Source organism: Onychostoma macrolepis, chromosome 25 (genome assembly GCF_012432095.1).
Source record: "Onychostoma macrolepis isolate SWU-2019 chromosome 25, ASM1243209v1, whole genome shotgun sequence".
NCBI lineage: Eukaryota > Metazoa > Chordata > Actinopteri > Cypriniformes > Cyprinidae > Onychostoma > Onychostoma macrolepis.
In genome coordinates, this window is record NC_081179.1 from 24,448,915 (window position 1) to 24,464,027 (window position 15,113).

The 15,113-nt window shown below is 38.0% G+C and overlaps 1 protein-coding gene across 8 annotated transcripts in view; it reads right to left on the reverse strand.

Moving 5' to 3' along the window:
• Positions 1-509: 509 nt before the first annotated feature.
• zgc:113516 (uncharacterized protein LOC541449 homolog) overlaps positions 510-15,113 on the reverse strand; it is a 68,287-nt gene continuing 53,683 nt past the window's right edge. For 5 of the 8 annotated variants that reach the window (XM_058766475.1, XM_058766474.1, XM_058766478.1 and 2 more), the window contains 2 exons: positions 11,661-11,734; positions 510-1,213 (listed from right to left, as the gene is read on the reverse strand). In XM_058766475.1, the coding sequence (XP_058622458.1) occupies positions 1,144-1,213; positions 11,661-11,734 (144 nt within the window). In that variant the 3' untranslated portion in view covers positions 510-1,143. The remainder of the gene's footprint in view (positions 1,214-11,660; positions 11,735-15,113) is intronic. The other 3 variants (XM_058766479.1, XM_058766480.1, XR_009269267.1) reach the window with 2 other exon arrangements.

The window sequence follows — 15,113 nt, forward strand, 5'->3', positions numbered from 1 at the left end:
TGATTTTTTAGTAGCTTGTGTTCTGATGTTCAGAGTTTTATCTGAATATTTTCTTGACTGTCACCATTGTTGAGATTCATACACTGATTCTTCATGTCTGTGGTCTTTGAATTGCTGCAGATGAAAACTTTATGTGCACAAAGTGATTTGTAAATTATTCAAATTATCTGATATTTACAAGACTGCAAGATATGAAGCTATGAAAGAACTTAAAGCGGTATAACATCTATATAATCAGAAATTGAGCTTAAAATGATGTCGGTGGATCATTTGCCCACAACTCTTTTTCACTTGGCTTTGCTGGCTAAGCTAAATGCATTTTATACAAACATGCAATTAAAGCAACCAGTGTAATATTAACACCAAAATGTCAAGGGTCAAGAGCCCAACAGAAGGAAACACTGGTCTCTTTGATGGTGATTTCAAATAAAACATCTAAACCTCTGTTAATTCTCAATAAGAGCTTCTCTAGAAGTCTGACAGAAATAAAGTCAATCTGGTCAATCTGATGCTGTTTGTGAAGCTGTTTAATCAGATCTTGACAGATTTAATGTCTTCTTTTATTTCAGTTGATTTCATCTTCGGCTGTGGCTGAAGTCATTTGTAGTTCTTGTGTTTGTCTTTCCTTCGGTGATTCTTCTTGGTAACAGCAGGTGTCCATCATTAATGCTCAATCATCACATAATTATCTTCTTAACTCCAGCACTGCTTCAATGCTACTTGAACACTCTGTAGTGTGGAAACACATGAACACTGAGCAGTGTGGGGACTTTGCTGTGAATTATTACGTAAATCTTACCTGTTTCATTCACGTATGATTGATGCATATGAATCACATTAAGTTTATTGATTTGTTTATGTTAAAACTACGTAATCTAAATGGATGGAAAATTGTTATGTAATTGAATTACATAAAATGTCAATTTAGACCAAATCATTTTTTTGAGTGTAGGCCTTGATCACTATACCTGTTTAGGAATCCAAAATGGGCCTTATGGTAAAGAAGGGGTTGTAACAGGAAACTTTCAGTCCTACAAATCAGTATGATCATTGTTCATACTTAAACTAAATATAGGAAGAATATGTGGGATATTAGGATGGATAGGCTCTTTCAGAACCTCTTGCACTAGGCTGCTAGAAGAATCAAGGAAGCTTCATTCCAAAGAACTCTTGCTTCTTTTCAAAGTAGTAGTTGAATCGAGCCATGGCATACCTTAGAAAGATCGAGAAAGAGAAAAGAATGTATATATCAATGCTAAATATTTCTTGAAAGGAAAGCCTTTTTTAACAGCAACAGTCAGTAAAAATTACTGATAAAGCTACAAACAACTTTACTAGAAAGTTAAATCTTGAAATATGTCTATTATCTTGAAATATGTCAGACTTTAGTTACTTTTGGCACATTGTAGCAAGACAATAAAATAAAGTGTTTAATAGTGAGAGAAATGAAAAACATTTAAAGCATGAGACAACAAAACCCACCAGAAAGAAAGCACAACATAAACATATAAAAAAAGCAGAGAAAACAAACAAAACCCTGATTTTCTTTAAAATTGACTAAAGTAATTGACATCTACATGGTTTATTCCATATTTAATTTTAAAAATGCTGTTGATTTTTGATTAAACAGAATATTTAAAAAAAGAATAATAGTTATAATAATACAAATAAAAGAAAAGAAATTGAAATGACAAAAAAAAAAAAAAAAAAAAAAGATAGGACTCTAAACTAATATTTTGTTAAACAGTCTTCAGAGGCAATCACTGCAAACAAGCAACTCCTGTAGCGCTTGACAAGACTGGCCATAAGATCAATTAGGGCATTTAAGTATCTTTTATAAAGACTGTCCTGTTTTGACCCCCTTTATTGAAATGCTCTGTTTAATCAAGTATGGCGGATTGTAGATGCAGAATTAAACGCCCACTGCCCCATATATATATATATATATATATATATATATATATATATATATATTAGTGCTGTCAAAATTAGCACGTTAACGCAGGCAACCTTTAGGCAAAAATTAAGTTTTTCAGTTTAACGTTAGGTTAGTTTAAGTAAGTTTTTTCAGCCATTAACGCAGGAGCGGGGCCTAGGGTTGGTCAGCCCACTCATAACTGCTAATTCTCTCTTTTTTCTTGACAAGAAGTGCATTTATTCAGTCGCAGAACATCTTTACGAGCACATAAATCTGGAGACGTTTCAGACGCCCGCTCTAGCTTCACTTCAGCGCCAGGCACGAGTCAAACAAGTGCGGAAACTGTACTGTACTCGCAGCGCATGCTCTTTAATACATGCACAAAGGTGCCGTCGCGTGCATAGCCTGTATCATTTCATATCAAATCGAGAAATAAACTACGAGCATGCAGTATCGTGATCCGTTAAGTCATGAAGTTACCAAAAAGGCGATTAAAGCTGCCATAGGACTGTGCATGCATGTAATATGTTATATATGATTTACATATATATATGAGTTACAAAACTGTCCCGGAGCATCCCAGCACTGTCTCCCTCATCTAACACACCCGTTACAACTCATCAGCTCATTAGTAGAGACTGAAATGGGTCCGACCTGAAATGGGTCAGAAAAGGTGAGAAAATACGATGTGTGTCAGATCCACGTGTTCAGCAGCGACATCTCTTAAAGAAATAGCAGCCAAAACAACCTAATAACCAGCTGCTGTGATGTCTGTTCATCAAGAACAAAAGAAAAAAGAGGAAATCAATAACTTTTAAGGATTCATCTGTATTTAGTTTAGAATTTAGTGTTTGATAAGTTTATTCAATTTCTGTATATTTCTGCTGAGGGGCACAGGTAGATAAGTATGACATTTATTATAATGGGTTTATGTGAAGATTGTTTTAAGTTCACTTAAATTAGAAGTTATTTTTAAAGTCTAATAAATGTTAAAATTGATAGCTCTAAATTATAATGTAAAGTTGAATGGCTATAGTCAATGTTTAAATATTAGGAGGAAACATTTTTAGGCAAATCAGTATTAATTGGTATCAGTGATACTGGCCTTCAGTTATAAAAAAGATGCCATTAAACAAATATTAAAAATATACTGTCTTTACGTTGTTTGTACATTAATTTGAAGATTGAATGTGAAATTATTGCAATATAAAAGTATATTTAAAAACTTTAATTTTAGGTGGGATTAATCGCGATTAATTTCAGAAAAATGTGTGATTAAATTAGTTTTTTTTTTTTTTTTTAATCGATTGACAGCACTAATATATATACAGTAAATATTAGGGGTGGAACGATACATGTATTTGTACCGAACTGTCACGGTATGGACATTTCGGTTCGGTGCATGAGGCCTTACAACAAATACAGTCAATTCACCTTCAATCCAGAAGGGGTTGCCCACAGTATTGCAATGCTGTTTGATAACCGCCAGCAGAAGAACAGCGAATGTCATAAGTTGTGAACTTGAAAACAAAGCCCACAAACACACACAAATTTTAAAACACGTTCATATTTTAGAGAATATTTGCATCACTAATGATTTATCTCATCCACCCGTGACCCACCTGCAATTAATTAGAATGTATTTTTTAATTACATGACCCACCCGACCCGCGGATTACCCACGGGCCCCGTGGATACAACCGCCATCCGCGCATCACTAGTGTTCATGTATCCTACCTCTCTCATTCGGCACAAATCCAAATATTCCATAATATTTCCATATTTGCGATGTAACGTTTCTGAATGCTAAACTATTAATTATTATGTAAATTATAGGCTTTGTACTTCAGCTGCGTTCCAACGGTGACACAGAGGCGGGTGCACTGATGTTTGGTTCACTGTATTTTATTTTGATAAAAGCACCAACTGCGCTGTCAAGTTAGCAATGCTGGAACTGATGTGTTGTGTGTGTGTGCTCCAGCGTGATCACTTCAACTGTTTCCTTATACCAGCACAAAAATTAACTGAAACTGCAAGGCTACGTTACGTGTCACACTGTTTTTTCCCCTTGTTTATCTGTAAACCAAATCAAATATATTTTAATAATGTATTCCTTGTATGTATATATGTACTGCAGATTTTATATATATAACAATGTAATAATATTTAGTATTTTCACATCTAGGTGGAATTATTTTTTTTTTAAATTTGTATTACTGTCTGTTCAAAATAAATGAAAAGAAACCGAGCATAGTAGATTTTTTCTTCCTGTTGTGCCGAAATCGTATCGAACCATGACCCCCGAAACGAGGTACGTACCAAACTGTGACATCTGTGTAAAGTTCCACCCCTAATATATATATATATATATATATATATATATATACACTGTAAAAAATTATTGTGATTTTAACGGTAAAAGACAGTAAAAATGCCACAGTAAAAACCTGTTAAATTATTAACATTAAGTTTCCTTTCTAAATACAGTAAATAACTGTAATAGATCTAACCTTTGTTTTCGAGAAAGTAGCCTCAGAGTCGACACTCGTAGACTGTGTCTGAAACCACACCCTACACCCTCATTCACTAGTCCCTACATTAGTTCACTATATAGTCTACTAGACAGAGTGATTGAGAACAAATCAGTGAATTCAGACATTAATGAACACCTGTTGTTAACAAACACAATTACTGAAGGAAAGAACAAGAAACAAAACTACAACTGACAAACAGCCTTAAATGAAATCAAATGAAAAAAAACAGCAGAGGATGATTAAACAACACCACAAACAGCATTACTTTCACGAATCCGGTCTAAGAACGTCCGTTTACTCACCACCAGAGGTCACCCGCTCACCACATAGACTCTTGCACTACAATAACTGTTGCACTACACTAACTGTTGCACTTCACCCCGGACTACAGTTCCCATCATCCATTGCACTGATGACACACACACAGCTGAATGCACTGACTACACACACACACACACACAGCTGAATGCACTGACTACACACACACACACACACACACACACAGTTGATTCCAATTAGACATGCTACATAAGCCATGGACTTTCTCAATCTCACTGCCAAGTATTGTTAGTATTATCGCTGTCTCTGCACAGTTACACTATGGAGCCTGTTCGCCTTCGCTTATTTTCTAGTCTTAGTCTTAGTCTCAGTCTAGTTCCTTGCCTGGATTTCTTGTGTTTTGATTATTGCCTGTTTATTTTGGATTGCTCTATCGTCTTGTCGTTTGGACTCTGTTTGGACCTTTGCTCGTGTTTACGGATTATCTCTCTTGTTTTGCTCCCTGGATTACGTTCACAGATCGAAGACCCACGCTTGCCCTAGGTTTACTCCTGTGTTTTGCACATGCCATACCCGTTTGCTGTTGTTCGACCCTGCCTGTGTTTTGACCATGTTTATGAATAAAGATCTGCAAATGGATCTGAACGCTTCCTCTGTTCCTTCCATAACAATTACCAGCTCCACTTATTACTAACCAGTTTGACTTCATTTCTCACATATATCTACGAATTAACAGAGGTTTATATTTTATTTCAAATGTTTTGTTTGAGCTCACCATTTTGGTGATCAGTGTTTGCTTTAGTTATGCTCTTTACCCTTGACTCTTTAATGTTAGTTTTTGTCTAGTTGTTGTAACTGTGTTTGTAACACACGTTTATTACAACAAAAAAAGCCAAGAAAAATTGTAATTAAGTAGTTTTGGTTAACTGTTGATGGTGACATCATCTGAACTCAATTCTGATTCACTGAATTAGTGTAAAATGGTATGGGTTGTTTGTAATTACTTTCATATTGTTTATGGCAGCAATACTACGCTGCTAGACAAGTTGACAAACTATTATGAAGGAATTTAAAAACATTTTATGCACAAAAACTTTGGAGCTACAGCACTATTTAGACACACACAGACAATCAGCACATGAACCTCAACAATGGTGACTATTAATAATAATAATAAAAAAAACAATTCATGCCGCAAAGCATGTTGGGTGCCAATACATTTATTTGTGCATATTGTGCTTAGAACTGTTTCACAACATTTGATTTCTGTAGTATCAGTGGTGCAATTTAAGTATATTAACATATCACATATTTAATAAGAGATTAAACATTGGGTAAGATCAGTGAATTAGACTAGATCATAATGGTTTTGACATCACAAACATCAGTCTCACCCGATCATAGATTATTTTAGACTTTCTGTCTTTAAAAACTGTGCTTAATAAACACAACTAATTAAAGCAACCAAAGAAAAACAAACTTTAAAAAGTCAAGGTTCAAGAGCCCAACTAAAGCAACCACTGATCACCATTATGGTGATGAAAGTACAACACCTAAAATCTCAATAAGAGCTTTTGTACACATATGACAGAAATGAAGTCAAAGTGGTTAGTAATAAGAAGCTGGTAATGCTGTTTGTGGAGTTGTTTAATAAGCCTCTGCTGAGATCTTGAGAGATTTAATGTGTTTTATTTCAGTTGATTATCTTTGGCTTTGGCTGTAAGTTTTGTTTCTCTGCTCGTTTCTTTTTCCTTCAGAGATTCTACTTGTTAACAGCAGGTGTTCATCACTAAAGCTCAATCCTCATTTAATTAGTCACTTAATTCTCTCATCAACTTCAACACTGTGTAGTGTGGACACATATAAGTGCTCTTTAAAACTGAGGATTTTGCTATGGGATTAAAGGGTTTAAATGTGTGAGATAAAAAAAAATAAATAATAAAAAAAAAAACAGACTGTGAAACGTAATTTTAACAGAAATATACCGTACATTTAATTTACGGAAGCAAACTGTAAAAAACAACAACAACAACAACAACAAAAAAAACTGTAGATTACTGGCAACCACAGCTGCCGGTATTTCACCATAAAATCAAGAAATAAAAACTGAACAATACTGTAAAACCTAACAGTCAACTTCCTGTTATGTTTTTTGGGTCACCATTGTGCTGGAGAGTAGAGCCTGTGTTTAAGTCAAGGATGGACAGAGAAACACTGATGTTATACTACATTTTGCGTTATTTAAAGGCAATAACTGTGTAGTTATTGATGCAGTGAGAATCTTTTTTCGCTAATTCTAATTATGTGTGGTGTTGTTATTTGCAAAAACATTTGCGTTGAATTGATGTTTTTAATGACTTTGCATAATTCAGTGGATTATTCTTTGTGGACTTAAGCAAAATAGTTTTCAATACTTTAATACTCATATTGTTTAAATATATTACGTTTCATAAACAAATGGCAGTTGGACAATTTAAGTGCAGTCGGTTTCTGCAAATAAAATGAGTTAAATGAAAGTTTGTATATTAACATTGTATCAGTTAATGAAATGCGGTTTTTCACTGTAAATTTAAACAGTTCTGTAAATCCTAAAATGCTGCTACCTTATTTTTCATGGTGAAATTCTGGCAACCACAGCTGCCAGTATTTTACCGTAAATTTAACCGAATTTTTTTTTTTTTACAGTGCAACAATCAGGTAATTAATTTGCTTTTTTCCATTTTTTGAAATCATTTGTCATTATTGTCACATTCAAAGACTTGAAAATTACATTTTAATCTGATTTTTTTTCTCAACGTTTCTCATGACTATTGGTGTTTTGTTTTTTTTGTTGGTTTGTTTTTTTTTTTGTTTTTTTTTTGCATGATGAACAGGCTGTTTTTCTGTCCAACTCGATACACACAAGTAAAGAGCACACACACACAGTATATATATATATATATATACACACACAAACAAGCAAGCTCATATTGAGCAAAACCTAACATCTCGAAAAGAGGGACAAACAAGAGCAGAACTTTTTCATAGAAAAAAGTCTGCAAGACTGTGTTGTACTGATTTATGTCAATATTTATGCCAATATTGTGAAAATGTTTCCCAGAAAACGGAAGAAATAGATACATGGGATGATGGCTCTGATGATAGTGATAGGGATGATACTTGTGAGTAAAGATGTGTTGTGTCATATTTTAGGCTGATTTTGAGGTGCAATGAATCTATTATAGAATTGTTCATTTTTGGCATTATTGAAAATTAAAGGGTAGCATTTTGAGTAATTTCAGACAACTTGGGCCAAAGTGTTGTTCTATTTTATCTTTCTGTAATTACACAGTGCCTACAGTAAATTTTGATGTATAAAACATCTCAGTAGTATTAAATTTACAATGTGTATCTTTAATTATACTTGGTAATTTAATTAAAGTTGAAGTGGTTTTTTTCCTACTAATTTTCCATATTTCATGCTTTGCATTCACAGTTGAGTATACCAATGCACCAATACCGGTCTCAAATGTTCCGGCACATGTATAAATGTCAGTTTGAGACATATTTTGTTTTGCTAAAATGAATATAAATTAAGTTACAAGCAAATCCAGCAGCGTAAGTGTCACAACCCCTGTCTGTGTTTCTGGTGTCTGTGTTCAAGGACTTTTAACATGTAGTTCTGTGTCCTTATTGTTGTCTTGTTTCCCTCATGTTTCCCTGCTGCTCTTCCCTTGTTTGTTGCCATGGACACTAATTTTACGCCACCCATTCCTTTGTTAGTTTCCATAGATACTCATTAGTTCATTGGTTCCTCTCAGTGTATATAAAGTATATACCCTTGTGTTTTAGTACTTGTTTGTCAGTCGTTGTTTGGATGTACTGTACACCATGTTTGTGTTTCCTGGTTTCTGCTCCTAGTGTTTTCTATGTCTGATAATCTTTACTATTAAATCCTGCTGCATGTGGATCCTCTGCCTTCCGTGCTTTCCTTTTGATACAAAATCACTTTCTAGCCACTTTTTCCTAGTTCACCTTATGGCTTAATAGCACATGAAGGCAGCATTAGTCTCTAGATGGGTGAGGTGCATAAACTGCATGTGGACCAATGGGAAGTCCTGTCCTTCCCGGGCTTGGTACCAGAGTTCTTCTTCTTGCCCTCTAAGTGGTGTCTGGTCATTGTCCTATCATCTTTACCTGATGCCGTTCGAGAGTTTGTTTGGGTTAGTCCATCAAAATCCAATCAAAATGTAGCAAATCTTAAACTGGGCCCAGGAATGTGCTGTTCACCACACTGATCTCCTCAGACAACTCTCTTTTTTGTTTTCTCTGGTCCATGCTTAGTGTTTTGCACACAATGATACCAAAAGATTGATTTATTTTCTCCATTTAAATTGGGGCAAATGACTGGCTACGACATTAATGATATACTGTATGTGGATATTAATGAACCCTCTGGGTCGACAAACGCGCTGGCGCATTTTGTGGCATTTCTTCCTGATAATCCTTAAAGGAACTTAAATTACTCTATCATTTTTGATCATACAGATAAGAGCAATGCATCATTCAAATCTGTAAAGGGTCCATGATCTTCATTTTGAAACATGTCACTTCACGAGTTCACCTTAGAGATAATAAAGCAGGATGAATGATATGCGTATTTGGCGTGCTGTTCGGGGAGAGGGCTCCGAGCTCGGTAATTCCTCCCGAACCCGGGGTACTCCCCCTCTTCGGGGTAGAGCTTGGCATTTAGCCTGGACCCAGAGCACTCCCAAGTGCTCGGGTAGGAACGGGCCAATGGTGAGGAGTCAGGGTGGTGGAGGGATACTGAAATACTGCAGAGAATGAAGGTAAGATGGCTTGGGCTATTTATAGAAGCTCCCTCTCAAGCCGATAGGATAGATGGTGTAATTGCTGATGATGAATTAGCTGGGTTAATTATCTGAACGTGCTCCTCATGAACTTTGTTAATAAAATCTAAAAGAGAATGTGGCTTCTGTGGAAGTGGGCACTGCTGTGGCAGTGGGAAGTAGAGATGAGTGGGAAGTAGAGATACAGGCTCCTGTGGGAGTGGGCACTGCTGTGGCAGTGGGAATTAGAGATGAGTGGGAAGAAGAGATAAAGGCTCCTGTGGGATCTGTCACTGCTGTGGCAGTGGGAAGTAGAGATGAGTGGGAAGTAGAGATACAGGCTCCTGTGGGAGTGGGCACTGCTGTGGCAGTGGGAATTAGAGATGAGTGGGAAGAAGAGATACAGGCTCCTGTGGGAGCAGGCACTGCTTTGGCAGTGGGAAGTAGAGATACAGGCTCCTGAGGGAGCGGGCACTGCTGCGGCAGTGGGAGGGAAAGATACGGGCTCCTGCAGGAGCAGGCACTGCTGCAGCATCTGAAAAGAGAATGTGGCTTCTGCGGAAGCAGGCACTGCTGCGGCATCTGAAAAGAGAATGTGGCTTCTGCGGAAATGTGCACTGCTGTGGCAGTGGGAAGTAGACATACAGGCTCCTGTGGGAGTAGGCACTGCTGCAGCAGTGGGCAGTAGAGATGAGTGGGAAGAAGAGATACAGGCTCCTGCGGGATCGGGCACTGCTGCGGCAGTGGAAACTAAAGATACAGGCTCCTGCGAGAGTGGGCACTTCTGTGTTATCTGAAAAGAAACTTTGGCTCCTGGGTACCGCTGTGGCATTTGAACGGAGAAAGTGGCTTCTGTGGAAGCAGGCACTGCTACGGCAGTGGGAAGTAGAGATGAGTGGGAAGTAGAGATACAGGCTCCTGCGGGAGCGGGCACTGCTGCGGCAGTGGGAAGTAGAGATGAGTCGGAAGTAAAGATACAGGCTTCTGTGGGAGTGGGCACTGCTGCGGCTGTGGGAGGTAAAGATATGGGCTCCTTCAGGAGCAGGCACTGCTGTGGCATCTGAAAAGAGAATATGGCTTCTACGGAAGTGGGCACTGCTGTGGCATCTGAAAAGAGAATGTGGCTTCTGCAGGAGCAGGCACTGCTGTAGTGGAAAATGAGCTGATGTTAAAGGACTCTGATGAGGGTTCGGTGAGCTTCTTTGATATGGAAGCGGTCTGACCAAATGTAGATCTTGGAAGGCCTCTGATGTCCAGCGGCCGGGAGAGGCCTTTTTGGGCAGCTGTGGTAGCTGCACTTATGTGGAAGGAGTGGCCGGAGTAATGATCTGCTGGGATGCCGGATAGCAGTAGAATGGACTTGAGGTATTTTTGGAACCAGAAACGTGTGGCAGGGATGATTAGAGTCGTCAACAAAGCGGGTCAGATGGGAGTTTAGCGGGACTTTAGCCTGCGGGCTTCTGTAATGCAGGTAGACTAGGAGGATTTGGTATTGTTGGATTGGTGACTAGATAATTGAAGATATAAATGAAGAGGCCTCTTTTCAATTGGTCTGTCTTGCTTTGCTTAATGAAATAAGAGACTGATTCGGTATCTAGCACTGATAGATCTGAAAAGGTTGGGTGGATTTTTGGATTGAAGCTGGACGTGATGGTGAGTTCTGAGCATCTGAGGATACCGAAGAAGGCCAATATGAACATGGCATCGAGCATGCGGGTGGTGTGAATGGAGTGGTAGCCTCTGCGGAGGGTGGAAATGCATTTGGTTAAAATGTCTAGAGTTATTGGCTGTCTAGCATCTGGGCGGGTGGGTTGGGCTCTTTAGATGCCTTCGATGAGCATGGATGTCTGTGAGCTGGCTATTTCTGAGGAGGGTGAGCCGAAAATGAGCTTGTGGAAAAATTTAATTCCACTTAGGAAGCCTTTGCTGGAGCTGGCTTGAAGGTTTTTATTTATTTATTTATTTATTTATTTTTGTATGCGTGGTGAAAACTTTTAAAACCTTTCATGCGGTTAAATAGGATTGGAGAGTCCTGGGGGAGACGGCCTGGAGAATAGAACTGAGGGAGGCATCTAGAAGGGTTTTTTGTGAGAGGCTTACGGGAATATCAGCTCTGAAAATGGAGGTACTGGCGTTGGGAGTGGGTCCGCATCTGACGCCAGCAGCCTGAATTCCTGGAAATCAGAACAGGAGAGAGTGTCAGCTATTTGACTTTTGGGTCTGGGAACATGCTTTCCATTTAAAATGAATTGGTCTCAAGCTGAAATCCAAATGAGACGTCTTAGAAAAGGCATTAATGCAGACAAATGAGAACGGCCTTTATTGATGCAATGCACGGCCACTTCGTTATCGCGATGCAGTACAGTGCTGGTGGTGGACCATTCTTTCCCCCACAGGGCCGCTGCGGCGACTAGAGGATATAACTCGATATAACTCTAGATGAGCGACTGGGATGGAGCCGGGAGGTGAAATGATCAAAAGATCGTCTCAAAGGTGGATGAGGTAAGGGATTGCATAATTATTGGAGAGAATCCAGCAGATAGCCTCTGATAACATGTCAAAAATGTTTGGTCTGCCATGGGAGCTGGAGGCCATTGAAAAGAAAAAGGGGTATTAATAACAGGAGGAAAAGCGGAGGCAGCCTCACACTAGTATCTGCTATGGGAGCTTGAGGCCACTTAAAGGAAAAAAGGGGGTTAGAAATAACAGGAGCACTGTAAAACCCAACAGTTAGGGTAACTCAAACCGATTGAGTAAACCGATTGCCTTAAAAACCTGACTAGTTAGGTTAACTCAAACCGTTTGAGGAAACTTATTGTCTTAAAATATTTAAGTGTTTTAAAACTAATAGTTATGAGTACTCTGAACTTATTTCAGTTGAGTTCACTAAATAAGATATATGCCCAACAAGTCACGGTAACTCAAACCGTTTGAGTAAACCAATTGCCTTAAAAACCCAAGTTAGGATAACTCAAACCATTTGATGAAACTTATTGTCTTAAAACTTTTAAGTTTTTAAATCTAACAATTATGAGTGCACTGAACTTATTTCAGTTGAGTTCACTAAAATAAGATATACATTGCAGTTAAGTAATTAAGTGATTAATTAAGTGCTTATTGAGCATTAGTGATGAACACCTGCTGTTAACAAACAGAATCACTGACAGAAAGAGAAACACAAGAACTACAACTGACTTTAGACACATGCTTAGATTAAATCAACTGAAATAAAATGCATTAAATCTCAAGATCTGATTAAACAACCCCACAAACAGCATCACCAGCTCCACTTATCAATAACAAGACTGACATCTACAGAAGATCTTATTGAGAATTAACTAAGGTTTAGATGTTGATTTATTGTTTCAACTGAAGTAACCATCTTAGAGATCAGTGTCTGCTTTAGTTGGGCTCTTGACCCTTGACTTCTGTGTTAGTAGTTTTGTTTTTTCTCTTTTTCTGGCTGTTGTAACCATGTGTTCTTCGAACATGTTTGTTATAACTCAAAAGCCCAGAGGAAATGATCAGTAGTTGGTTGTTATATATTTATAATGACAATCATCTATTAGTGAGCTGATCTCATAGAGATTTAACATAGACTCATCGTGTCTAAATTCTGATTGAATGAACATATTGATTATAGTAAAAGAGATTCTAAGAGCCACTGTTTCTGTGATAGTCAGTTAATATAAAGGACTTTACAAACAGTTTGTCCACAAAAAGTTTTAATCTATGGCAGCAACTAGACTCACACAGACATCAAGAACCAGCTTGTGAACCTCAACAATGGTGACCATTAAAATTTTATTTTTTTTAAATCATGCAGCAATGCATGCTGGGAGCCATGGATGAGTTTTGTACTATGCTAGTACCCAGCATGCATTGCAAAATTATTATTATATTTTTTTAATAGTCACCATTGTTGAGGTTCACAAGCTGATTGTTGATGTCTGTGTGAGTCTAATTGTTTCTGTAAATTAAAACTTTTTGTGGACAAACTGTTTAGAAAGTCCTTTATATTAACTGACTGTCACAGAACCAGTGGCTTTTAGAATTGCTTTTACTACAATCAATACATTCATTTAACCAGAGGTTAGACACACAATGAGTTGTGTTTATTCTCAATGAGATCAGCTCACTAATAGATGATTGTCATTATAAATATATAACAACCAACTACTGATCACTTCCTCTGGGCTTTTGAGTTGCAACAAATATGTTCGAAGAACACATGGTTACAACAGCCAGAGAAAAAAAAAAAAAGAAAACTACTAACACAGAAGTCAAGGGTCAAGAGCCCAACTAAAGCAGACACTGATCTCTAACATGGTTACTTCAAATGAAACAATAAATCAACATCTAAACCTTAGTTAATTCTCAATAAGATCTTCTGTAGATGTCTGACAGAAATAAAGTCAGTCTGGTTATTAATAAGTGGAGCTGGTGATGCTGTTTGTGGGGTTGTTTAATCAGATTTTGAGATGTAATGTATTTTATTTCAGTTGATTTCATCTAAGCATGTGTCTAAGGTCAGTTGTTGTTCTTGTGTTTCTCTTTCTGTCAGTGATTCTGTTTGTTAACAGCAGGTGTTCATCACTAATGCTCAATCAGCACTTAATTAATCACTTAATTATTTAACTGCAATGTATATCTTATTTTAGTGAACAACTGAAATAAGTTCAGAGTACTCATCACTATTAGTTTAAAAAAACTTAAATGTTTTAAGGCAATCAGTTTCCTCAAACTTTTGAGTTACCCTAACTTGTTGGGTTTTACAGTGAGGGAAAGACTGAGATGTGGGGGCCTGTGTTGCAAGCGGAAGCAGCTTTGCGCTTGCTTTGGCTGATGTAGCTGTAGGCTGTGGGAAAGTGGAAGGGTTTGTGACATTTGGCGGGACAAGCTGAAATGCCTGGGTAGCCTGCAGTGTTGCAGACTGCAATTTGTTGCTAGATTTGGCAATCTCTCAGGCCTTGTCCCTTGTGGGCATGCCAGTGAATGATGAGATATTTCTGTAAATAAATTTTTCCTGCCAGAAGAATTGCGTGGAACTTATTATGTCTGTTCCGTCTGTAACATTTCAGTGAGGTTTTATACATGTTTTATACAAGGCAAATGTAACGTTTTCAGACGTTTCAGTGTGGATGATGAACTTTTGAAAAATGCCTGTTTTTTTTATCCGTTTATGTCATGATGTTGTTTAACAAACTTTTCGCCACATAACCTGCTTTTAGCGACTTCACCTAAAAATTAGTTAATTTGCAACACAGTCTGCGCCGCTAACGGAGGCAGCATCGTGCTAGCGTCTGCTACGAGAGCTGGAGGTGCGGCTGCATATGCTGCCGCGGCCGGAAGAGCCCCGGTGAAAGGCTGAGCCGAAGCGGGAAATGAGTGAGGCTTTGCTGCGGTGAGAACTGGGATGGGCAGAATTAATCAGCGTTTGCCTCTGGCTTAAATACTGTCCACTTTCCGATCGGAGGAATTGTTGGTACGGCTGAATGACATGAGGATGCCGGGGAAGTTGAAAGTCTCGCCAGCGGAGGCGAGGTTAAGGCT